Source organism: Sinohyriopsis cumingii, chromosome 7 (genome assembly GCF_028554795.1).
Source record: "Sinohyriopsis cumingii isolate HCF-2022 chromosome 7, ASM2855479v2, whole genome shotgun sequence".
Taxonomy (NCBI): Eukaryota; Metazoa; Mollusca; class Bivalvia; order Unionida; family Unionidae; genus Sinohyriopsis; species Sinohyriopsis cumingii.
In genome coordinates this window covers 81022177-81049104 of record NC_142967.1, presented here as the reverse complement: position 1 = coordinate 81049104, position 26928 = coordinate 81022177, and the positions used below count along the sequence as shown (strand labels likewise).

At 35.5% G+C, this 26928-nt stretch overlaps 1 protein-coding gene across 1 annotated transcript in view; it reads right to left on the bottom strand.

The window, feature by feature from the left end:
* The window catches only part of LOC149795618 (nuclear pore complex protein Nup107-like), a 110600-nt gene that overhangs the window by 71157 nt on the left and 12515 nt on the right, over positions 1-26928 (bottom strand). The window contains exons 3-8 of the mRNA XM_089965447.1: positions 26020-26129; positions 24301-24378; positions 18262-18356; positions 14155-14208; positions 11804-11873; positions 9598-9754 (exon numbers count right to left, since the gene is read on the bottom strand). Coding sequence (XP_089821573.1) covers positions 9598-9754; positions 11804-11873; positions 14155-14208; positions 18262-18356; positions 24301-24378; positions 26020-26129 — 564 coding nt within the window. The remainder of the gene's footprint in view (positions 1-9597; positions 9755-11803; positions 11874-14154; positions 14209-18261; positions 18357-24300; positions 24379-26019; positions 26130-26928) is intronic.

The following is a 26928-nucleotide window of genomic DNA, read 5'->3' as shown; positions in this document are numbered from 1 at the left end:
GGCAGAGTACATAACATGTCTTCTAACACCTGCAGTACAAATAATTAGTGTACAATTATTACACAGTGATACAAAGAATTAGTGATATAGTGAACTCAGTGATTCAGAGAATCATTTAACAATCAGAACTAAGTGACACTGAGAATTCGTGTACAATTAAGACTAAGTGATACACAGAATCAGTATCCAATTAGTACTAATCAGTGTACAATTAGTACTAAGTGATACTGAGGATCAGTATACAATTTGTACTAAGTGATACAAAGAATTAATTTACAATTAGTACTAAAAATGATAGGGAGATTCAGTGAACAATTAGTACTCAGTGATCCTGAGAATTAGTATAATTAGTACAAAGTGATAATGAAGATTAATGTGTAATTAGTAAACAATTACTACTAAGTGATACTGAGAATTAGAGTACAATTAGTACTAGGTGGCACACAGAACTAGTGTACAATTAGAATTAAGTGATACAGCGAAATAGTGTACAATTAGCAACAAAAAATTGATACAGAGAATTAGTGTGTGTGTGTGTGTGTGAGTTGGATTTTTCATGTAGCTTTAGTATATTTTCAGTCATGTTGCTAATATTTCTGCAGTATGGCAGTTCATAGTGATGTCTAGCATTGGGGCCTCATGCTGCAGACATGTAGCATCATGACCCACCCAGTCACATTATCCTGACACCAGACCAAACAGTCCTAACACTAACCTCTTAATGCTGAGTGCCAAGTGAGGCAGCTGTTAGTACCATTTTTATAAGTCTTTGTATGATTCGGCCAGGGTTTGAACCTGTGACCTCCCACATCTGAGGTGGACATTCTAACCACTAGGCCACTGGAGCGGTCGCAGAGAATCAGTGTACAATTAGTACTAAGTGATACAGAGAATCAGTGTACAATTAGTACTCCATGAGAGAATTCATGCACAATAGGTACTCATTGATAATTAGAATTAGTGTACAGTTAGTATTAAATGACACAGAATTAGTGTACAATTAGTACTAAGTGATACAGAGAATCAGTGTACAATTAGTACTAAGTGATACAGAGAATTAGTGTACAATTAGTACTAAGTGATATAAAGAATTAGTGTAAAATTAGCGTGTGTGTGTGTGTGTGATTTGGATTTTTAATGTAGCTTTAACAATTTTTCAGTCATATCATTATGATGTCTGCACTATGGCAGTTTACAGTGATGTCTAGCACTGGGGTGTCATGCCACAGACATTTAAAGTACAAGTCACACAGTGACAAGTCATGTAGGCATTCAACACTATTTCAGTAATGGGTGTCATTTTTTAGAATTCGATGCTACATACCCTTAAGTGGCAAGTATTCACTTCATTTGGATTCGTATACATCCTTTTGAAGGTCATTATTTAGATGCCCCGATAGGTGCTTATGGCAAAATCAATGTTAAAGTACGTATACATTTTTGGACAAAATGAACTTAAAGGTGGGATCCAGTACAATCCGGAGTGAATGTTGCGCACTGTGATGTCACAGTGAAAGCTACGCATATTGATAAACAAATTCATACTACCCTTGACTGTGATGATTACACTCAACGCACTCTTTTTTTGACCCAAATTTAGTACTTGGCCACCATTGTAGAAGTCCATAGTGATAGATAATTTTCATCTGGAAGTTTCTTGGTGATAGTTAAGGTGTTCAATGATCAGGACTGAATAGACTTTGGTAAAAGAAAATTAGTTTTCAAATTGTAAAAGAACAATTTATATTTAATTTAAAATGAGTAAATGCGCATACATGACCCATGTGACTAGTACTATAGCTGATGTCCCACACAGTCACATTATCCTGACACCAGGTCGACCAGTCCTAACACTAACCTCTTAATGCTGAGCGCCAAGTGAGGCAGCTGTTAGTACCATTTTTATAAGTCTTTGGTATGGTTCACCCAGGGTTAAAACCGTGAACTCCAGCATCCGAGGTGGACGCTCTAATCACTTGAGTGGTCAGTGTACAATTAGTGATATGTCATACAACGAATGAGTATATAATTAGTACTGAGCAATACTAAGAATTAGTGTGTAATTAAGTACCAAGTGATGATGAAAATTTGTGTACAGTCAATACTCAGTTGTACAGAAAAATAGCACAGTGATACAGAGTACTTGTTCACAATCAGTATTAAGTGTTGCAGAGAATGAATGAACAATTAGTACTAAGTGATAATGAGCATGTGTGTGTGAGTGATTTGGAATTTTAATGTAGCTTTAACAATTTTTCAGTAATATCGCTATGATGTCTGCAGTGTGGCAGTTTATAGTGATGTCTAGCACTGGGGCATCATGCCGCATACATGTAGCATTTAGCATGATGTCCCACCCAGTATATACATATATACATTTATCAGTCATATTGCTACGATGTCTGCAGTGTGATGTCTAGCACTGTGGCACGATGTCGCAGACATGTAGCATGATGTCCCACCCAGTCACATTATACTGACACCAGGCAGACCAGTCCTAACACTAACCTCTTAATGCTGAGCGCCAAGCGAGGCAGCTGTTAGTACCATTTTTATAAGTCTTTTATATGACTCAGCCGGGGTTCGAACCCGCGATCTCCCGAATCTGAGGCGGACGCTCTGATCACTAAGCTACCGGAGCGGTCAGTGATACTGAGAATTAGTGTACAATTAGTACAAAGTGACACAGAGAATTTGAGTAAAATTAAGTATTAAGTGATACAGAGAATTAGAGAATAATTAGTAGTAAGTGATACAGACAAGTGTACCATTAGTACTCAGTGACACAGAACTTGTTTGCAATTAGTACTAAGTGTTACAGAGAATCAGTGAACAATTTTTACCAGTTGATACATAGAATTAGTGTGCAATAAGTACTAAGTGATAGAACTACTCTACAGTAAGTACTTAAAATTAGTGTACCATCAGTACTAAGTGATACAGAGGACTAGTTTACAATCAATTCTAAGTGATACAGAGAAATAGTGTAGATTTAGTACTAAGTGATACCAAGAAATAGTGTAGATTTAGTACTAAGTGCTAGAGAAATAGTGTAGATCTAGTACTAAGTGATACGGAGGAATAGTGTAGATTTTGTACTAAGTGATGTGGAGAACTATTGTAAAATGAGTACAAAGTGATACTGAGAACTAGTGTATGATTAATTCAAAGACGTACAATGACTACTTATTGATAACTGAAAATTAGTGTACAATGAGTACTAAGAGATACAGAGAATTAGTGAATTCATACAAACTGATAGTAAGAACTTGTGTATAATCAGAAAATCCAAAGAATTAGTGTATTAGTACTAACTGATACTGATAATTAGTGTACAATTAGTACAGTGTATAATTAGCAGTTTTATCTACAGGTAGCTCATGTAAGTCATTTGACTCATCAAGGCAAAAAACTGTGAGTCAAAATCCAAACCTATGAGCCTTATTCAAGCCGATGATCAGTTTTCAGTAGTTTTTAAAAAATAATTACATTGTTTAAATACGCAACAAAAATATTAGAGACTAAAGCCAATGAGGCAATTCCCCTGCCAGAAGCATCTGAACATTCTATATTTGTTAAAAATCTTCCTGATGGTTTCATGTCATCAGAAATAATCTAAGCATATATGACAAGACGTTTATTGTTGGCTATGTCGGTGCTTTCATGTGCCATTGCTGTCACAACTGATGAATTTTGAAGGTCAGGTATAAGACTATCCTCAACAACGTTTGATTGGCTCTCCAGTAACAATGAATAGGTAGTAGACGAGTCATATTGACTGGCAGAATTCTAAAAATGCCAATAGCAACAATTTCTTCTTAAATCATGTATTAAATTAAGAAGAGATTTGTATTTAAAAAGAGATGTCTTCTACACTCAACCAATGTACACACTTAAGTAGCACTTTGCTATGTCTTGCTTGAAAGAATATTTTTGTAAACCTGAATTCAAATCTGCCTGATGTTGTGGACATTCAATCAGCAGTTTGTGTTTTGGCAAGCCAACATGCCTTGCCAGTGTACTGTTCTGAAAGTTATTGTTTTTTGCACATTTGGTCATGGAGTTTATTTTTAGCCTCTGTACATATATGGCAAAACATAAAGGCGTCTTCACCGTCATATTCTTCACTGGACTTAACTTCTTTTTGAAAACATAGCCGCTGTGTTTTCAACAACTGCTGCACAAATTACATTTCACCTTACGAGTAACCGTTACCTCATCTTTTGATGATGAAGGCTGCACTAGTTCAATAACAAAAAAATTATCATCATCAGCCATGAACGCGGTCCAAAAGATGGTTTCATTTGTTTCGGATCGATTTTAATATTTTTGCCTTGGATGCCATTTTCATTTGAACGCTGACAGATCTTGGTACAATGCAAGGCATACAACTGAGTGAACGGAAATTGTTGCTTCATTGCATGACAAAGGTGCGCATAAAATAATAGTTTCTTGTGAGAATCACTTTATAATCATGCATTTATTTTCTGCCTCATTCTTGGGTGGGGTGATTATACAGTTCTAACATCCTGTTGCTACAAATGATGTGACAGTTACAGGTCACATAAGGTCAGCTTCAGGCTCCACATTCAATTTTATCCCTATGTATTATAACATTATTGTAAGAAACTGATGTGCGCATGTTTTCCCTGATTGGAAGAATTGTAATATAGCCATTAAAGTAGTCAGGCCAAACCTTAATTTTGTGTTAAAAACATAATATTGAGGTGCTTCAATTTATGTACTGGCAATGATTTTTAGACCCAACATTTGTTTTTTTGTTAATAGGCAAAACATAATATTGGGGTGCATCAATTTATGTACTGGCGACGAGTTTTGTGCGTCAAATCGGAAACATCTGCGGATTTGATGAATGACACATGGGTAGATAAAACACTGAATTAGTACTAAGATCTAGTGAGAATTAGTGTACAAATAGTACTAAGTGACACAGAGGACTAGTGTATAATTAGTACTAAGTGACACAGAGGACTAGTGTATAATTAGTACAAAGTGACACAGAGGACTAGTGTATAATTAGTACAAAGTGACACAGAGGACTAGTGTATAATTAGTACTAAGTGACACAGAGGACTAGTGTATAATTAGTACAAAGTGACACAGAGGACTAGTGTATAATTAGTACAAAGTGACACAGAGGACTAGTGTATAATTAGTACAAAGTGACACAGAGGACTAGTGTATAATTAGTACAAAGTGACACAGAGGACTAGTGTATAATTAGTACAAAGTGACACAGAGGACTAGTGTATAATTAGTACTAAGTGACACAGAGGACTAGTGTATAATTAGTACTAAGTGATACTAAGAATTGGAATACAATTTGTGCAGAGTACAATTTGTATAAAAATGGAATTAAATGATACAGATGATCAATGTACATTTAGTACTAAGTGATACAGAGAATCGCTGTACAATTAGTACTAAGTGATACTGAGTATCAGTGTACAATTAGTACTAAGAGATACATATAATTAGTGTGTAATTAATTCTAGATGATAGAGAGAATCTGTGTACAATTAGTACTAACTGATACAAAAAAATTGTGTACACAGGTTCTGTTACACCAGTATATGCCAGTTTTTAATGGCAACATTTGCGTCTGTACCGGAAAAAGACGAGGCTGTTAGTATTTGTGTACAAACTATAAAACAGGTTTAATATCTTGAAATGTAGCTGTGTGCAAGTCAAAGTATGTAAGAAGTCAACTGATTCTTTTTATACAGTTATAGTCCCCTATCTGTGCTGAATTTGATCAGTGGTTGTGAGCAACAACATAGCACCAGGAGAGTCGGCTTATCTATTTGATAGATTGCAAAGGTTTGATATTTGATTCAAAATAAATACATTATAAATTAAAGCACTCCTCTTTCTGTTTCATAAACACTAATCCAAACAGACACTTTCTACTTCATCCCGTTTGTGTTGAAGAACCTGTAGTCATAGTACAGCTATTAATTGATAAGTTCACCTTTTCTTTAAAAGAAGTTACTAATGATAAATCTATGCCAGATCCCAGGACAAGTACTGCAGATGAAAATGAACATAATGTTCCAATCTCAAAGGATTACTCATCAAGGATTACTCATCAAGGGCCTGTTCACCTTATATGGCACATATTTCAGATTCAAGCGTGGAGAAATCACAAACTACTTCAAAGAAACAAGCAGTTTCAATTTCAACAGGCAGTTACATATTTCAGTTCGTACTGATACTGAGAATTAGTATATAATCACTACTAAGTGAAACAAAGGATCTGTATCCAATAAGTAATAATTGATACAGAGAATTAGTGTACAGTCAGTACTATGTGAAATAAAATCAGTGTACAATCAGTACTATGTGATACAGGGAATCAGTGTACAATCAGTACTAAGAGAAAATGAGAACTAGTGTACAATTAGTGCTAAGTGATACTGACAATTAGTGTACAAGTAGTGCTAAGTGATACAAAGAATCAGTGTACAGTTACTAATAAGTGCAGAGATGCCCATGGCCAACCAAGGAAATTAATGACATTAGTTTAAAAATGTGTGATTCTACTGAACTACTAAGTACTTAGTACTATGACACACTTAATTGCAGCAAATAAAATTTTCACATGGAAGCCAGATTATGATTAAAACTCTATCAACACAATATACACAGACGTAAAATCTAAAAATTAAAATATCTTGGAAACAGTAGCCAATCAGTTGTTTTGATTGTCGTATTTTTAATTCAGCACATCAAAATCCATAATAAACAGCACAATTCATCTCTTAAGTAGACAACTTCAAAAAAAACTGTAGACCAGTATAATCAGGGTACAATTAGTACTATGTAAAAAAGAGAATTAGTGTACAATTAGTACCAAGTGATGCAGAGAATTAGTGTAGAATTAGCACTAAGTGATACAGAGAATTATTGTACAATTAGTACATGGTGATACAGAGAACTAGTGTTCAATTAATAATCGGTGATATAAACAACTAGTGGACAATTAATACTAAGTGATGCAAAGAATCAGTGAACAATTAGTACTAAGTGATAGTTCAAATTAGAGTACAATTAGTACTAAGTGATATGGAAAGCTAGTGTAGAATTAGTACTAAAGTGATAACATAATTAGTATACTATTAGTACCAAGTGATACAGACAACTAGTGTAGAATTAACACAATGTGATACCTTGAATCAGTGTAAAATTAGTACAAAGTTATTGAGAATTAGTGTACAATTAGTATTCAGTGATACAGAGAACTAGTGTTGAATTAGTTCTAAGTGGTACAGAGAACTAGTGTACAATTAGTATTCAGTGATACAGAGAACTAGAGTACAATTAGTACTAAGTGATAGAGAACTAGTGTAGAATTAGTACTAAGTGATACTGAGAACGTTTTTTGTTGTTGTTGTTGTAGGGTTTAACGCCATTTTTCAGCACACGATAGGCTATGCATGGCGGCCAGTATTAATGGTGGAGGAAGAACGTGGGAAAACCCCGGAAAGAACCACCGACCCTTGAGAAGCTACTGGCAAGCTTTCTCACATACCCACATTGGCCGAATCCGAAACTCGATCCCACGCAGACAGAGCTGAGATGGCAGTGATCTGTAATGGAGAGCGCTTTAGACCACTCGGCCACTCGGGGCCCCTGATACTGAGAACTAGTGTACAATTAGTACTCAGTGAAACAGAATTAGTGTAAAATTAGTACTAACTGATATAGAAAACTAGTGTACAATTAGTACTAATTGATAAAGAGAACTGGTGTACAATTAGTAATCCATGATACAGAGAATTAGAGAACAATAAGTAGTAAGAGATACTGAGAATTAATGTACGATTAGCAATTAGTACTAAGTGATACTGAGAATTAGAGCACAATCAGTGCTAAGTTACGAAGAGAATTAGTGACGATTGCGTAATAAGTGATACAGAGAACTAGTGTAAAATTAGTAGAAAAATGGTGCTGAGAACTAGATGTGTAGTAATACAAAGAATTACCATACAATTAGTACTAACTGATACTGAGAATTAGTGTACAATTAGTACTAAGTGATATAGAAAATTAATGGACATTTATTAGAAACTGATAGCTGGAACTAGTGTATAATTAGTACTCAGTAATACAAAGAATTAGTGTACAATTAGTTCCAACTGACACTGAGTACTAAGAGATACAAGAATTAGTGTAAAATTATTATGATATTATAGAATCAGTGTAAAATTAGTACTAAATGATACACTGAGTTAGTGTACAATTAGTAATAAGTGATACAGAAAACTAGGGTATAATTAGTGCTAACTGATATGGAGAATTAGTGTACATTTAGTACTAAGTGATACAGAGAATCAGTGTACAGTTTGTACTAAGTGATACTGAGAACTAGTCTACAATTAGTACTAAGTGGTACATAAACCTAGTGTACAATAAGTACTAGGTGACAAAGAAAACTAGTGTAGAATTAGTAGTAAGTGATACTGAGAATTAGTGTAGAATCAGTCCTAAGTGATACAGATAACTTATACAATTTGTACTTAATAACAGAGAATCAGTGTAAAATTAGTGCTAAGTGATACTGAGAATCATTGTAGAATTAGTACTAAGAGATACATAGAATCAGTGTACAATTAGTACTCAGTGATACAGAGAATTAGTGTGAATTAGTACTAATTGATAGAGAGAATTAGTGTAGAATTAGTACTAACTGAAAGACAGAATTTGTGTACAATTAGTACTCAGTGATACAGAAAATTTGTGTTCAGTCAGATGTTTTCTTGTTTTTGTTTTGATGTGATTTCTCAATGCAAGAGGGCTATACATGGCCGCCAGTGTAGTTGGTGGACTAAGAACCCAGGTATGAATCACAACCTAAGGGAAGCTACTTGCAAGCTTTCTCACATATCCACAATGGCCAAGCCTGAGACTTCAACATATGCAGATAAAAATGAGATGGCAGTGATTGGTAAAGGCAATTGCTTTAGACCACTTATCCACCTAGGGCCCCAGTGTACAATTAGTACTAAGTGATACACATTATGATAAAGAGTAGTAAGCAATATTCTAGGAGGTCAAACAGATCACATTTTCAAACGCAAGCAATAAACATTAGTTTATAATGAATATTGTGCAATAAAATTTAATGCTATCATAAACCTTTTTTCATATCTAATTATTACAATATATTTATTGGTATACAAAGCTCAAAGTAGTTTCCATAAGACAAACATCCTGTCTGCCAAGTAAAGCATACATATTCTCCACTATTCACCTGTATTAATGTAAACTTTATACATGTATGTTATCATTTTATGAAGTGTTTCTGTTAGAGAGCACAGGAATTAAAGGCTGTTTCATTTAAAAGGTGTGTGTACACTAGTGATTTTTTGTGTGGGATAGGATGAACAAATGAACTAGCAAGACACCTATTTTTTTGGTACTATATTTAAAAACTAAAAGGGCATTTAATCCTCTTCCCAAAAAATTGAAAGGAAACTACCGTAGGCATACTTTCTGACAGTTACACATATGGTAAATGGGACTAGATATTTAGTAGAAGTTATTATACTAACATTTTAGCTCCCAGTTACTCACTTTTCCTCCTGTTTGCTTGCCCTTGTCACCAATTTTTTAAGCAGTGTCACCTGGTCCTCACAAATTGTTTCATAGTCTTGTACCAAGGAGAACATCTCATCCTGGGACATCTTGTTCTGTAGACATTCCTTGAAGTCTAGGTACAGACCCTTTGAAGCTGACACAGTAGACACAAACTTCATTAAACAAGATGAATACTAAATGCTTGATTTGGTTAAGTGATTTATGGCACAGCAACATATTCAAGGTTATACAGTCACCCACAGACACGAGTCCATCATGGATGGTCCAATGGTGGAGAAAAAAAAGCATCCTTTTCATCAAGTTCCTAATGCCTTAACCACTAGGGTTGTCACATTAAATTGCTATTTGTGCAACTAGAAAGATATAAAATACTGAATATTACTGCTATCTCATGTTTCTAGATCTGGGTATTAATGGTACAATTCATAATCTGAATAAGAAAAAAATTGGGGAAAAAATAATTGCATATTTTACTACCACATATATTGGTCACATCATTACTATTGATCTACACTACCACAAATCATATCGGTCACATCATTAATATTGATCTACACCACACATCATATTTGTCACATCATTAATATTGATCTACACTACCACAAATCATATTGGTCACATAGTTACTATTGATCTGCACTATCACACATCATACTGGTCACATCATTACTATTGATCTGCACTACCCCAAGTGAATATTTTGTTTCATCAATGAGTTTACTGATCAATAATGTATTCATTTTTAAATCCCTATGTGAGAGAGCACGTCAACCTGGTAGTCATGTGATACAAAAAAAACTCCACAGTTGGTCTCGGAATAAATATAGAGAATTTTGTGCTCTTTCGTTTTTGTACTTTTATTACAACCAGTATACTACTTTCATTTATTTTTTTCTACAATATTTGAAAATGACGTTTGTGAGATTCTGTGTACTCATGCGACATGCTATCGAAATCACTAGTACCAGCTCAAATTTCATCAACGCATTAGTTTCATTGTCTTTCAGCAGATTAAAGACATAAAGATTTTAATACTCTCACAATTTCTGAGAAAATAAATAATTTTCACATCGATTTCATGCAGGTATAACTTGATTTAACAATGTTTAAATTTGCTAGCCCATCCGCTAAGCGGCTATGCTTTAACATCACCATGTTGGCCCCTTGTGATGCTAGAATGGTTTTCATATCTTCCATAAATATATAAAAATATGGATATCAAGCTGTTTGTGAAACAAAAAGTCTACTAGATGAATCTAATCCACTGAGCATTTGCATTGTCTCAACAAATATATTTATGGTGAGCACCCAAATGATCCATACCGCAACCTCCTAATATTCTGGTTAGAACTATATAAATTTAACTCACTATCAGTTCAGTTATGACTATAACATAATTGTCTTGGGCTGGAAACTGTTGTGGAGGAAAATTCCTGGGTTTTTCCCTACTTTTGGCAATATTTGCAAAATTCAAGGACTTTTCACGATCGGGAAAAAAATGATCATTTCTCCTGACTTTTTCCCGATAGAGTGGGAATCCTGAAATAGGATCCCCAATGTTATACGTGGCACTTTTTTAAAAAGGATGATTTGTATGTACATTTTGTCCCTTACTCTCAAATGGCCCAAAAGTTATACTGCAGAAGAGAAGACAAAATGTTAAACTTAGAATTGTGACTTGTGACCTTGATGATTTGACACCTATACCACCCCCACCGCCATGAGGTATGTTACACACTTTCCAATAATTATGTACAAATATAGCAAGTTTCATCACTTAATTTCAAATATTGTGCAAATTATAGAGCAGAAACAATAACACTACACCCCCCATTTTAAAAAAAACTGGGGGACAATAAAAGCAAATCTAGATTTATATCTTTGATAATAATCACTATAAAATATTGCAACTAAAAAGCATTTTTTTCTTTTTATAAAATTGAGAAGCAAACAGCACAGAGATAGTCAGGGTAACCCAGCATCTTCGAATATTAACAAGCAAATTAACATTACAGGGAAATTTCATATGGTTCAATTCTTGCAAAAATATAATCTGAATAATTGGAACAAAATAAATATAAAATGTCAAAACAGCAAACCTCAAAAACATGAAGATAAACTGAAAATTTTATGAAACCTTTACAAGAATGGCAATTTTTTCCATATGTAGTTTCCAACACACCTGAGTTTCCTGGGTCTTCTTCAAGTAATAGGCCTATATTTGTTGTAGTGATTTCTTCTGCCATGTCCTCCTGAGAAAAAAGGTAACACACCATACTTAAGTCAATATTGTACAAACATGAGCATGTCCATCTCTTTGAATTTAGACATTTTCACACAATGAATCTATGTGCACGTAAATGCCAGCCCGTAGAGAGGTATAAGAGCAATTAATTTTAAGCATGATCTCTGCATAAAAAGTGTAATCTCTCATTATATGCCGTAATTACAGCAGACTCCATGAAAAAATGTTCAATTATTTTTGCCACTAACCTGGACTGCAGCTGGTTAAAATTCTTGCCACAAATTCGTTTGGATTAGTATCGTTATACAGTCACAAAACATACTGACCAAGGAAAACAAGAACTATTCAAAAGGAATATGACACCATTAAATGAAAAAAGATAGTTGGGTTATATAATTCGCTGGGAATATGTAAAAACAGCATGTATGATATGACCATGCCAATGCTGTTATAGTTTGTTCAGCCCAGCATTGCAAATTATATCCAGGGGTTGTTCAGTCTGGAACAAGTATGGAAATTTGGGATGCTAGGTTTTATGTTATTGATGCTGCATCATGAGGTTTGGTGAGGTGACATCTGCTGCATACAGGTTTGGTATGGTTGGCGAGACACACATGACCTTGCTAAAACTCACTGGTCATTAGTGGATACTATTTTCAATCATGCAGATACCACAAACTCATTTACAGTGACACAGATGTCAAATACATGTGTCAGATTGGTCAGGAAAAAGCTGTATACCAGTCTGGAATCTTTTTTACCAATAGCTATATGAACCCTACAACATTTGTTTCACACATGAATAATGTGAACAACATTTATATCAACATACACTAGTTGTTAGATGTATACTGAAGAGCGGCCTGTGTACATGTAATCGACCATGTTGACCCTGAAGTTATTGAAGAGTTCATTTTTGATACAGGACTAAGCAGTTATGGCAGCCATCACTACGTTAACAAACAAAATTTATTAGACAAACATATCTTAAGTAACAATTTAAATTAGTTTAAAGAAAACTGTATGATGCAGATGATGTTTGAATTAAGTAAATTTACATACATTTTAAGATGCTGATGAGAAAATGCTACAGACATGGATACAATTCTTTATGCATTTGATCCAATTCCAGGCCCAGTCATCGGAAATAATTTTATGAGGTGCTGCATACCACAGCCTCATCTTTGGCGCTGTCATTGATGATTGATCAATTGGTGAAAATCATGACTCTTATTCAGACTGGTCATCAAAGGTTAGATTATGATGCCCATGATATGTTAAGTATGGATAAGGATCAGCTGGAAAATGAGCATCATTGTCCTGGTCAGTAAACACTGACCATGTTCTGATGACTTTAATGAAATTTGATAAACTTTACATATGTAAATGGGGCCTTGAGTGGCTAAGTGGTCTAAAGCGCTCTCCGTTATGGATCACTGCCATCTCACTTCTGTCTGCGTAGGTTTGAGTCTTGGATTCAGCCAATGTGGGTATGTGTGAAAGCTTGCCAGTAGCTTCTCGAGGGTCGGTGGTTCTTTCCGGGGTTTTCCCCGGGTTCTTCTTCCACCATTAATACTGACTGCCATATATAGCCTATCGTGTGCTGAAAAATGGCGTTAAACCCTACAACAACAACATATGTAAATATCTTATTTTGTGTTTTTCTTTATGTCCTATGTTTCATTATTTTAAAAAAATTACTAAAGGCTGCCATTCATGTCTATCAGCATTTACCACAGAGTCGTTGACTACAATTTGTCTTCTTGTATGAAATACTGGACCAGTTGGTTATGGACAGGACCATTAGTATTTTCAGGTCAGTGGTCCTTTGAGTTTACAGGATTTTCTTGGGCACCTTTCACACCATGCATAAATATATGAGCTATCAAAAGAAAAATTAAAACAGCAAACAATGCATCTTTTGTGTTCTTGAAAAGAACTATCATTTAATGATGTCAGTTTTTTTATGATGACGTCTGATTGTTCAAAAGAACATTTTTGCTTGTGCGTGTGTGTATGTGTCTTCAGGTAAAACAGACATTTTAATTTGGTGGAATGTGGAATATCTAACTCATAAATTATCACATTAAAATTAAGACGAGTCTCTAGAAAATTTAAAGTTGGACAAGTCAGTAAATATCTGCATTTGTATTGATAACCTCCCTTTTTCCCTGTGGTGTGTAGCCTCATTATTTTATTGCACTATGAATAAAGTCATGGGTGCACAACCTGTAAAAATGTCTGAAAACCGCAGGATATGCAAGCTAAGGATAACTAAGATAACTTACCTCAGGCAGTAGAGCAGACATTGATGTAAATGATGTATGGAAATTGTCACGGGACTGTAAAGAAAAGAAACACTAAAAACATAAGTCAGATTGAGTTTGGGCAAATGTTTTGGTTGTAACTCCAAAAAGGCATTGGCAAAAATTAACTCACAGCCAATATTATCCTTCAATCTGTTATACAGTTTAACCCCTTTAAAGTATCAAGGAAGTGAATAACAATAACAACACAAATGTTTATATTATGCATAGCAATTAAATGAGATAAGCAACTGGATTATTTTTAGTGATAAAGGATCTTTAAAATCACTTACACATAATTTTGAGAAACATGCAGCAGTTATGAGGAGTGTGGGTGTGTGTTTTAGATTTCTTAACGTAGCTTTAACAATTCTGCAGTCATATCGCTATGATATTTGCAGTGTGACAGTTTATAGTGATGTCTAGCACTGGGGCATCATGCTGCAGACATCCCACCCAGTCACGTTATTCTGCCATCAGGCTGACCAGTCCTAACACTAACCTTTTAATACCGAGCGCCAAGCGAGGCAGCTGTTAGTATGATTTTTTGTAAGTCTTTGGAATGACAGGTTTTGAACCTGCAACCTCCACATTTAAGGCGGATGCTCTACTGGACCACCAGAGTGGTCCATTTATGAAGTACAAAGAAAAATAATGCACTAACAGTACTAAGAAAATGCTTCAACGGTTTGCCACCTTATCACAGTTATCTGCACTATCATATTTTCCTTGGACATTTACATTAGTGCAATAGATCTTTTATCATGTACAGTAGTCCCCATCTTGACCAGTGGCCTCCCGCTCCTTTTGGCCAGAATCCGTTGGCACCAACGAGTTTCTGTTCAAAAGTACCCCTCACAAAAAGCCAACCGGCTAATGCAACCAGCATATTAGTGCAATAATATAAAATTTACCCCTCACAAGCGGATGCATTTTGTTTTAATGTGTATCCAGAACCAGTTTTATTCATAATGTGTGTTAAATAATCCGATTTCTGTTTCCCGATGTTAGGTTTTCGTTATTGAAAGAAGTGTTGACTAAAGTACATGTTCCACTAAGGTCAATATTATATCATTTACACTTCACGAGAAGCCACATTTATTCTATAAAGCCGAGAAAGACTCAAATTTTAATCCATACAAAAGGGTAAGTACATGTAATCCACTTAGCCTTACTACTGTGTTATCATAAGATGTCTGGTTTAGTCACTGATAATTGTTAAGATTACAATTATTGAACAGTAGTGGTTGAGAAGTGGCAGTATCGATGTACAAAGTCAGCAGGAAAATGGTATGATAGCCTTTATGGCTTCACTTAGTAAGATGCTGAACTTGTTCACTTTGAGAAATAGTGGCTATTACTTAACTGAAAATAATTGTCAAGATTACAAACCCTAACAGCCACGAGGTCAAATCTGCGTGATGTTAATGGTATCTTTCGAAGCCGTTTTGGCTTCTATAACTTAGTGTAAATAAATGTACAATAACAACAGAGTACCAGACTCACTCACGAATCACATGACAAGATCACTTCCTTTAAAAACATGTCAATTTGTTTAGATGCATAAAAAATTGTTTACCTGTATTGTAGTTTGCAACAGGAGTAACTTACTGCAAAATGATCAACATATAATCGAGGAAAATATAAATTCTCAGTTTAGAATAGAAAGTGAATGTAATTCAACTGACCGAAAGGGGGGGGGGGGGTCAGAAAGACTCTGATAAACAATATTGTGAAAGATAAGGAAACAATTCTGCAGAAGTGGGAAGGTGAAATGAACAGAGAAAGGAAGATTGTTTGAGCCAAGAGATGTCTGTATCCTGATTTGAATGACGAAGTTATTGAATGGTTTTGCACTGCACGTGCTAAGAAAATTCCACTCACCAGTCGAATGATCCAATAAAAAGCAACAATTTTGTCAGTTGAAATGGGATATGACAACTTTACCGCAAGTAATGGATGGCTGCACACATTTCAAATCTGACACAATATCAAGTGTTCTGTCCTTAGTGGAGAATCAGCTGATGTTAATAATGAACTTGTCGAAGATTGGAACAAAAGACTAAACGATATATGCAGGAGATATGACAGCAAGGACATTTTTTATTGTGTATGAGACTGGTTTGTTTTTTAGACTGTTACCAACAAAGTGACAGATGAAGTGATCTGTAACATAATTATACAGTTTTAAAACTATATCAATGGTTATTCATAACATTCTTTTGAAAATGATGCAACAGTTTGTTTTGCATTTATTTCACAACATGCATGTGATTTTTTAACGAAAATATTAAATGTATTAGAATTAAATGTACTTGCAACTTTTTTCATATGTATTTACCATGTGCATTTGTCATCCCCCTCTAGAAAGGCCACCCTCATTATAAGGCCACTTCCCTGCTGCAATAGGGGTGGTCTTATAAGAGGGGGACTACTGTACTCAAGTAACTCGTGAAAACAATAATGTTTGAATATGTGGTTGTATGGAAATGAGCTATACCATTTAGTTTTCCATTCTGGATCATGATCTCATTGAAATTTAGTATACAGTAATATCTAAAAACATTTATTGTAATAAATATCAATGTTTTCTTAATTACTTTTCTTTTCAAACTAACACATCAAGAATTGAATGACAAACTGTGTATCTATCTATGAGTTTGTTTTTTTGGTAATTATTTCAGCCTAACAAATAAAATTAAATCCTTCTTGCCAGAGGGACGACTTTAACCTTGAAAATATGCGACACTAACAGTTGCCAAAATGTTAACTTTGAAACTCATTTGAGTTCACGATAAACCTTGACCGTCTTCATGATCAGCTACATTGTTTAAAATAACATATTCATAGCCATCTTATGTTTTTTAAAATAACCTTTTGTGACACTGGCCATTGCTATTGCCAACAGAAACATTGATGGAAATCCACTAATTGAAAGTAGTAGGTTATTTTTCCCACCAAAAAAGCTATGATGCTAAGGTTTTACAGGACACAAGTCAAACAACTGCAGGAAATCCAGGATCAACACTGCTTATATAGTGTGATATTTGACTCTCAAACTACATGTTCATAATAAACAATCTTAAAATCGCTTTTATAACATTTTTTAAAAACAATTTATCAGTTTCAACAATTCTTGAAAAATCTTAATCTCTGTGTTACCATACCTTATAACTAGAGTGAGGTGCCACATCTTACATATGTTGGACTGAGGTGCCATACCTTGAAAAAGCTAGACTGAGGTGCCATACCTTGTAAAAGCTAGACTGAGGTGCCATACCTTGAAAAAGCTAGAGTGAGGTGCCATACCTTACATATGTTGGACTGAGGTGCCATACCTTGTAAAAGCTAGACTGAGGTGCCATACCTTGAAAAAGCTAGACTGAGGTGCCATACCTTGTAAAAGCTAGACTGAGGTGCCATACCTTATAGCTAGACTGAGGTGCCATACCTTGTAAAAGCTAGAATGAGGTGCCATACCTTGAAAAAGCTAGACTGAGGTACCATACCTTGTAAAAGCTAGACTGAGGTGCCATACCTTGTAAAAGCTAGACTGAGGTGCCATACCTTGAAAAAGCTAGACTGAGGTGCCATACCTTGTAAAAGCTAGACTGAGGTGCCATACCTTGTAAAAGCTAGACTGAGGTGCCATACCTTGAAAAAGCTAGACTGAGGTGCCATACCTTGTAAAAGCTAGACTGAGGTGCCATACCTTGAAAAAGCTAGACTGAGGTGCCATACCTTGAAAAAGCTAGACTGAGGTGCCATACTTTGAAAAAGCTAGACTGAGGTGCCATACCTTGAAAAAGCTAGACTGAGGTGCCATACCTTGTAAAAGCTAGACTGAGGTGCCATACCTTGAAAAAGCTAGACTGAGGTGCCATACCTTGAAAAAGCTAGACTGAGGTGCCATACTTTGAAAAAGCTAGACTGAGGTGCCATACCTTGAAAAAGCTAGACTGAGGTGCCATACCTTGTAAAAGCTAGACTGAGGTGCCATACCTTGAAAAAGCTAGACTGAGGTGCCATACCTTGAAAAAGCTAGACTGAGGTGCCATACCTTGTAAAAGCTAGACTGAGGTGCCATACCTTGAAAAAGCTAGACTGAGGTGTTTTCTTGGGAGTAGGCCTAAACTTGCTGGAAACATCAAACTTGGATCCTGACAACACTTGTTTGGGAGTGTCTGGAAGAAATAAAGCGGAATGATGTTGTACACCACAGATGATTTTAATACCTATCGGTGTCTCATGCAATGTCAAGCAATAATAGCACCTTAGCGGACAACCAATGTGAATGCAGCATGGAAATACTGTATGTCATGTAACTGTGTTTACTTAATTTCAATGCATTATACATAGCTGCCAACCCCCAAGTACAAAAATACTGACTGCTCATGGAAAAAATACTGATTTTCAGGAACAAATACCGATTTATAAAATTTTAATGCATATTTACATCTACAGCCATCAGTAAAGGAGGACAGTACCTTAATTATTTAATGTCAAAGATGCATGTGTTGCACTCTTGCATCTTCTGAACAGACACACTGTTCCATTCAAGTGCCCATTCAGAAGGTGCAAGAATGCAACACACACTCAGACACAGGCCTTTTCCAGACCTTGTTTTTCCCCCCAATCATTATCAATTCCAATGCACCATCTTTCACTGATGATCTGAATTCTGTGTGATTTTCTTATTGAAGTATTTTGTTCTAGCACATGAGTAATACTACACCACTCCCTCGATAACTCGCGCACATCGGGGTCCAGAAACATCGACCGCACTATAAGTGAGGTGCGAGTTATCGAGGGACCTATAAAATAAGCCAAAACCAATAAAGTGATTGACGACATAATGGAGAAATAAGGGGGGGGGGGTTAGACAGATTATACTGTTGAATACTCACTTTATAATCGTTCTGAGATTAAATGTTGATAAATATCTCTTCATAATGGTGTACTTTATTATTTCCTCATAGGACAACATTAATTTCAGGATAAATTACAGTATATTGAGAAAACATTATTCCACGTGGTTTCCGTTCGCTTAACATGTGTACCACTTCACACATTGTGTACAACGTCACTAATTTTTATGCTGAACTGGATACATTCTAGTTTTATTCTTTGATCCAAATTAGACGTTTTTTTATATACAAAAGATCGACTCTTTTCGAGAAACTGTCGATCGAACGATAGATAGATAAATATTTTTGAATGTGATAGAAGTAAAATGGAAAAAAAAAAAAAACAAGGGTTAATCAGTACTAACATATTTAATTGGCCTACAAATTTAAAACAACGTAAATTAGAACAAGTTAATACTTGCCGTTTGTGCCACGCTTGACAAATATCAATTCACTTTTTGAAAAAATCAGTTATTTTTGTGTGTGCGTGTGTGTTACTCCTTGGTTTCTCTGCCGCCGAGCAAATTCCCTCACATTTCTCAACTGCATGAGCTTTACGTAGTCAACATTTTGGGTCTCCAGCCACCTTATGGCAATATCAAAATATTTGATTGCTTCCTGTGCAGAGGGGTGGGGGGTGCAAAATCTGCGTCTGCATCACTTTCAGCACTTGTGTTACTTCTGTTAGAATCGTCTTCTGCTGCAAATTTGTTCGCTATAGAAATAATTATAGTTTCATCTGACATGTATTCGGCTGTGGGGCAATCATTGTCAGCACAAATCCACTCCTCCATAAGAGAAACGCCCGTCTCAGGACCATGAGTCTGTACGAATTTCTCCCAAACAGCCTCGGCATTAATGACATCAGTTTCACCGAAACATTCGAAGTCACTATCATCGTCGTTGTCTTTGTTACTGTTTTGCTTTACGTCAAAGGCAGCTCCAAGACCCTTAATCCAGCACCCGAGGTCTCTTGTAATCGATTTTTTTTTTAATGCAACAAACACTTCCCCAAGTTGTTGATCAAAACAAAGCCGGCATGTACATGTAATTAGGTTCTCACAGAAGTACTCACAGGTTTCGATGTGACGGTCAATTGACTCTTTTCATGTTTTCAATGAACAGAATATGTTGTGATTATAATGTTTACACTGAAACGGAATTAAAGGATTAGAAGGTGACTTTCACACAGGAAGATGTTTAATTGGTGTTTATTTCATTTTCTGTTGCCACCTGTTAGCATTTACCAGAAGTTTTCATTGATCGCTATTTCACCAGACTGTTTATTTACAGTATACTGACAACTGTTTATCATAAAAACTTACATAATATATGATATCTTTAAACAGAGGTCTCGCTAGGATTTTAAAACTGGGTCTTTCTGCCTCTGAATTCAATCACTAAGTGTCAGTACATTTTCTCACTCAGCCGCTAGTCAAAGCCTTTGAACTAGCCGCCTAGCTGTTGCATCATGTTCTTTTTTTTTTAATGTACTCTTATAAAATGGCAACAGTACATCAAAGAGTCTTTCAGTCACTGAATTCTGCCATTGTAAATATCAGCACAGTTAACTGATCAACACATTTTCCCACAAAGCAGGTGGCTGAAACAGGACCGGCCAATCTTCGAATTTTCCCGCGCACCTATTACATGCGTACGAAGGACTCCCGCCTCAGTGATTTTCTGCATCCCAGATCAAAAATTGGCGTCCAAATACGTGTAATTAAGCGTTTTCGAGATCTCTGAAATTAGTTCTTCTTTAGAACTTGCAAATTTCAAAATATGGTTTATATTTTTACGGGCATTAATCACTATTTTCGATGATAAAACGAGCAATGTATCAAGGTTTAATTTATCAATTCTTATCGTAATTTTTTCATGTTCAGCATATTTTAAAGATGTTTTAAATACATTTTCTCTGGAAAAAATCGGGAGCCAAGACGGACACCGCGTTATAAGCGGGATCGCGAGTTATCGAGGGAGCGGTGTATGCAATTTTACTGTCCAGAAAACACATGCGAAATAAATCACCAGCAACACTAGTAACTGAAATGGGAGGGTTCATTTCTAAAAGTAATTTAGTAAACTGAACTTCAATCAAATTACATCATGGTTCTCTCTGGTATTTATACAGTAGTCCTCCTCTGGAATGGCCACCCTGAACAGCAGCCACGAGCTTCTTACAGCCAGAATCCCTTGGCACCAATGAGTTTGTGTTCAAAATTACCCATCAAGAACGGCCACCCCTCTAACGCGACCAGCAGCCAACATATTAGTACAAAAACAAAAAGTGTTCCCCTCACAAGCAACCACTTTTTATATCAAATGTAACCAGAACCAATAATTAATTCATATCGTGACGTAAGGTAAGTAATCAGATTTATATCTATCATCGATATCGATACATGTCTCCCAATGTCTAGTTTCCATTACTGAAAGAAGTGTTGACTAAAGTACATGCAACACTAAGATTATTATTATATTATCGTCTATAAAGGCCGACGTTTACAGGAAATGGGCTCAACAATGTTATGATAGAGTTTTGGGCTTCACACATCGGTCAAGTTCTTCTCTTTGATGATTACAACTGGATGAATTGTCAAGATCATAACTGGGTCAGGATAGGCTAAAAATGGATTTTGTGCATTAACACATACACACAGAAATTACCTTGTACGAAACAGGGTACCAGACAAAAGACATGATTTTGGTATTCCACAAAAGAAGCTGAAAATGTCAAAGTGGGGTTTGGGGATCATCCTCCAACAGGGTCTCAAGGGGCAGTACCCCTGATTTGGGGGTCCAGTCATAAAAACATGCTTCTGGTGCAACTTATGTTAAATAATATATAACAAAATAATCATTTGAAAATCTAACAAACTTACCAAAAATTACTATAATTTCACAATATTTATTGTCACATGAATTTGTTCTCCAATACTACTGAAACTTAAGTTATTTCATGTGCATGTCAGTGTTCACATCGTAATTAAATCACTATAATTTCCCCAATTTTTGCGGCAAATATATAAATACTTCTCTCATTTCATAACAAATCTGTAAAATAAACACCCAAGTACATCAACTATATACAAATAATCCTATACATTCACTTGTCTTTTTCTCCAATGGAAACAACCTGTTGATATGCCAGTCAAGCTCTTTTTGCGGCTTTGGCAAAGATTTCTTTAGCTTTCTTTTCTGTCGCCACCGATGTTTTTGGCTCAATGTGCAATCGTTTTTTTTCCTTCTCAATGAGAGCTTTTTTTCTTTCAAGCTGATGCTTGTATTGGCGACATGCATTGCGCATACTCTGACAGAGCTACCTCTGTTCTCTCATGCAAGTAATCTTTCTTCTTATAGTAATTAATTGCACTTTTTCCAGATGACTTCTGGGCTTCAATTTGTTCGTAAGCAGCTTCTTTTGTAGATGCTGTTCCAAACAGTTCCAACCATGATTACTGTAAAGCAGAGGTCACAAAATACCAGTCCTCTAGCATTCAGTTTTCTTATAAACTGACCAACTAAATTTCTGTCAAATTTTCGATCCAGCCTTTCCCATTTCCATATGTTTTTTAAACCTTTACCTAAACTTCTCATGTCATGGTCTCTCTCAACAACTCGGGACGCCATTTTTTTAAAACATGTTTCTTCTCTCCATTGCCATCAGTTTCCATTACACGAAGATTCATTGTATGAATTTAAACTTTTGACCAATCAGAATACTCTTTACGAGAGTCATGGGCTAACTAATATATGGAACAAATATGTTACAAGGATCGTTGCAGAATGGGACTGAACAAACAATTTTTAAAAAACCAGATCGAAGATGATAAAAAAACGGACTATATCAGGAAAAATCGGATTCAAATCAGGAGAAAAGCAGAATTCTGCTTTAAAATGGAGAAAAATCATGTCTGAAACAAAGACCGAAAAATCACATGACAACATATTTATTGCTTCCTTTATGAAGAAGGCATTTTGTCCACTCTACAAAAGTTTCATCTACATAATTAAATCTCATACAGTTGGCAACATCCAAATAAATCATTACAAAACATGTCATCACATAAATGGAGACGTATTATTTTAGAAAAAAGTTAATTATTCTACTCGACGACATCAGGTGAGGTGGGGGGGGGGGGGGGGGCGGACTGGCCGAACAATTTTATGTAGAAAAGACTCAAATAAAACAATTTTATGTTGAAAATACTAGAATAAACAATGTCATAACTGATAAGGAGGTTATTCAGCAGCAGTAGGAAAATGGACCAAATGGACAGAGAATACACATTTAAACAGTTTCAAAGTGCGCATGTGTACACTGTAGAGTTATGCAAGAGTTGTTCTTGAATTGTGATGGTGGCCAGACACGAAACTTGGGTCAGAATAAGAGTGTGTCAAGTGGAATCATCACAATATAGGGTAGTACGAAATCTGTTTATCAAAATGCGTAGCTTTCATTGTGACATCACATCGTACGACATTCAATTTGGATTGTAATGGATCACACCTTGAGGTTCATTTCATTCCAAAAATGTCTACATACATTAACATTGATTTTGCTGTATGCACCTCTGGGGGCATTTAAATAATGACCTTCCAAAGGAAAATGGATGTATACGTAGAATCAAGTTCTAAAAAATGACAACCACTACTGAGTGTTTATTGCTTACATGACCCATGTGACTTGTACTATAGCAATGTGTTTTTTCGCATTATTCTGCCACATGGTCACAGGGGCTCATATCGTTGCTTACAATTTATCTGTCATACATGAACTATATAATAATATTAATATATAGTACATATATGGCAGGTAAAATGTAAGCAATGGTACGAGCCCCTGTGCAAATTTCCAATTCTAAAATTTAACCAGTGTAAAAGGCCTTCATGCAAGAATGCTTTCTGTCATATTTGGTAAATCTCTATTAAACAGTTTGAAATGAAGCTTGTACATTTTTTCTACTTTTAGTAACAGCAGCCATATTGGATGATGGACCATCATCCACTAAACCCCCCCCCCCTTAAAATGGCTTGATGCCGGAATGTTCCTTCTAACATCACGTGCAAGTGATTTTTATGATGTTGTAAAGAACAATCTGAATGTGTGATACACAGCATGTGATGCATGAAGGACCATATAAAAAACAATCTTACAATCTAGTAAACAAAAAAACAAACAAAAACCAAGAAAATTAGAGAATTCAAATAAACTTACACGTGGTATGTCGCAAGTTCCTGGCCGTTCTGGCATTTTGTGATGGTGTGTAGATACTTTCATCTAGAATCTGCAAAGCTAGGCCCAGTTAAGGATGTACAATATCACAATGTATCAAACAATAAATATAAACTATTGCAAACATAAGAAATCCGTTTAATCTGAAATGTTTATTTACCATAGTACCGAGTCTCACGATCAAAAATAGAACCAACACAGTGACAGGTTCTGATGTCAAAGTGAAATTCCTACTGCTAGAACCTGCAATTTAGGATAGCATTGAGTCTAGCCAAATAGGGTTTTGCTTTTGATGTTTTAAAAAATTATTAACTGTTCCAAAACAATCAATTCTGACCCATTTAGCCTTCCCCATTGTGTTTCCTATTGCATTGGATTTAAAATTGGGGTAGGCAGATGTTTTGGCAGTTTTTCTTTTTTTTAATAAAAATAATAAAACATTAGATTTATTTAATGTGATTCTTTTTCCCTATGGAAGAAAAAATGTTAGTGTTGGCAATGAGAAGCAGGGACAGTCGGCCAATTGGAAACACATGAAGTTTTGGCCTTATAGTATTTCTAAGTTACTATCATTTGAATAATTTAGTAATCTTTTCAATTTAAGAAAATCTGTCATATTTACGTGGATTAAACAAGAACCCCATGAAGGGACTGATGCTCCAATGGATAAAAAGAATTTCACACTAGGTCAGATGATGAAATAGGCTGTCACTTGGTTGAGTGAAAGATGAGTGATAGGGTTTTGAATATTGAATTTCATTTGAGAAAGGACTATCTGTAACTGAATGACATTAAATTTGCTGGTTATTTGAATTTCACCTTTTGTGTATTCAGTAATTTAACTGTTGTCATCGCTGACTGGAGGCTTGGAGCTTTGCATCTCTATCACTACTTCAATTTCTAACAAAAACAAGCGAGGGTGGGTCTTCTGTAATAATTAAAGATAATACTGGGAGCACCCCACCCCAACCTAAGGTAGTCTACGAGACCCTTTACAATGATTATAATGTACACTTTGACCTTAATTACCTCCAGCAGTTTCACAAAGTGCAGTTCCAAATGTTATGGAGTTAAAGATGTCTTGCTATCTCTCAACTTGAAGTAATTTATAGATTTATTTTCAATTTCATCATATCTCCTGCACAAACCTTAAATCAATACATGTCCAATAAATGTAATTGTTGCCCTTTCAGCTTTTTTACCCAAGAATCTAAATATTCATTTTTATTATTCTGTACTATCACAACCTTTTCTACCCTTTCATCCTGAACATGTATTGTTTGTCAGATGCCAAAGTCTATAAACAACAGCTTGATCATGCAGACGTTTTGCATGAAATAGTATGTGCTGTATAAAGCCTATGTGGTACTTCGGTAAGGTTAGTCTGGTTCCTTTACCAAATAGACTAAATCTAATAAGAAACATGAATCCAAATTAAACACATACAAGCCAGTATCCAGATTTCACTGCAACAGCATATTTCTGTAATTTATGATTCTATGTATGTATTTTAAGGGTAAATTCTGAAAGACTTGCAGTCAAATCTAAAGGGTTGGCTGGTCTGCCATTCCACGAGCCCTTCAGGTCTATGATCAGCAGAGCTAAAAACATCCATTACTTTTACACACATGAAATCCATGTGCAAATTGTTATCATACTATTCAAGGAAGAAATTTCATCCTTTTCTCTGTGAATGGATACATCTTTGAATATTGAGGTTGGTACTTCTTTTGCGGAATGTTTTGCTCACTTCCTGCTCTCGTAATGCCGGCGACTTTCCCTCCAACATGGTGGCAAGAGGCTGAAGACTCCTGAAAATAACACTGTACAGTATATTCCCAACTCCATCTGTAATTTGAGTTTTACCAGCCAAATTTGTTTATAATATTCTGAATCACAAAACAGTAATGAACACCCATTTTTATATACTTGCGTCTGCCTAAAGGATATTTTCTTATAGTGAAAATTATATACCATGTGCCATGCATTTAACATCATTTTGTACTTATAGGAATCTTTATTTTTTCAAAATAGCTGCTAGGTCCGTTTCATCTGATGTAGGCTGTAAATGTTATGCCCAATTATTTTGCCTTGTCTACATAAACATTTTAAAAGGATTAGCATAAAAAACTAACGTTTGAAGCATCCAAAAAGAGCTGACCATGTAGTAACAAATGTTAAAACTACCAGATTATAAATTTGTTTTCTTCCTTTCACATCAAATGTGAATGAAGTAAGATATCTCTGAGGTGATTCTATGTGACACTACACAAGATGTCAATCTCTACACAAAGATAACATAGTATATTTTCATAATATTCAGTAAATTATATTTCTTTTAGAATACTTATTCAATCACATTAATGTCAGGAAGCTCTACTACCGCCATCATCAAGCCCTCCCAAAGAAGAATTTTTGTACTTACTGCCCATATTAAATCGACAAATGGCAATAATTCTAGCCCATTATCTCCCCTTGCCACTGACAGGTGGCACTAGTTTTAAGCTGAGTGGAACACCGCATAAAGGGATGTTTGTGTTTAGCATTGTGGGGAGGATGGGATGGTATTAAAATAATGTCATCAGGTAGTATCCTATGAAAACCATAATT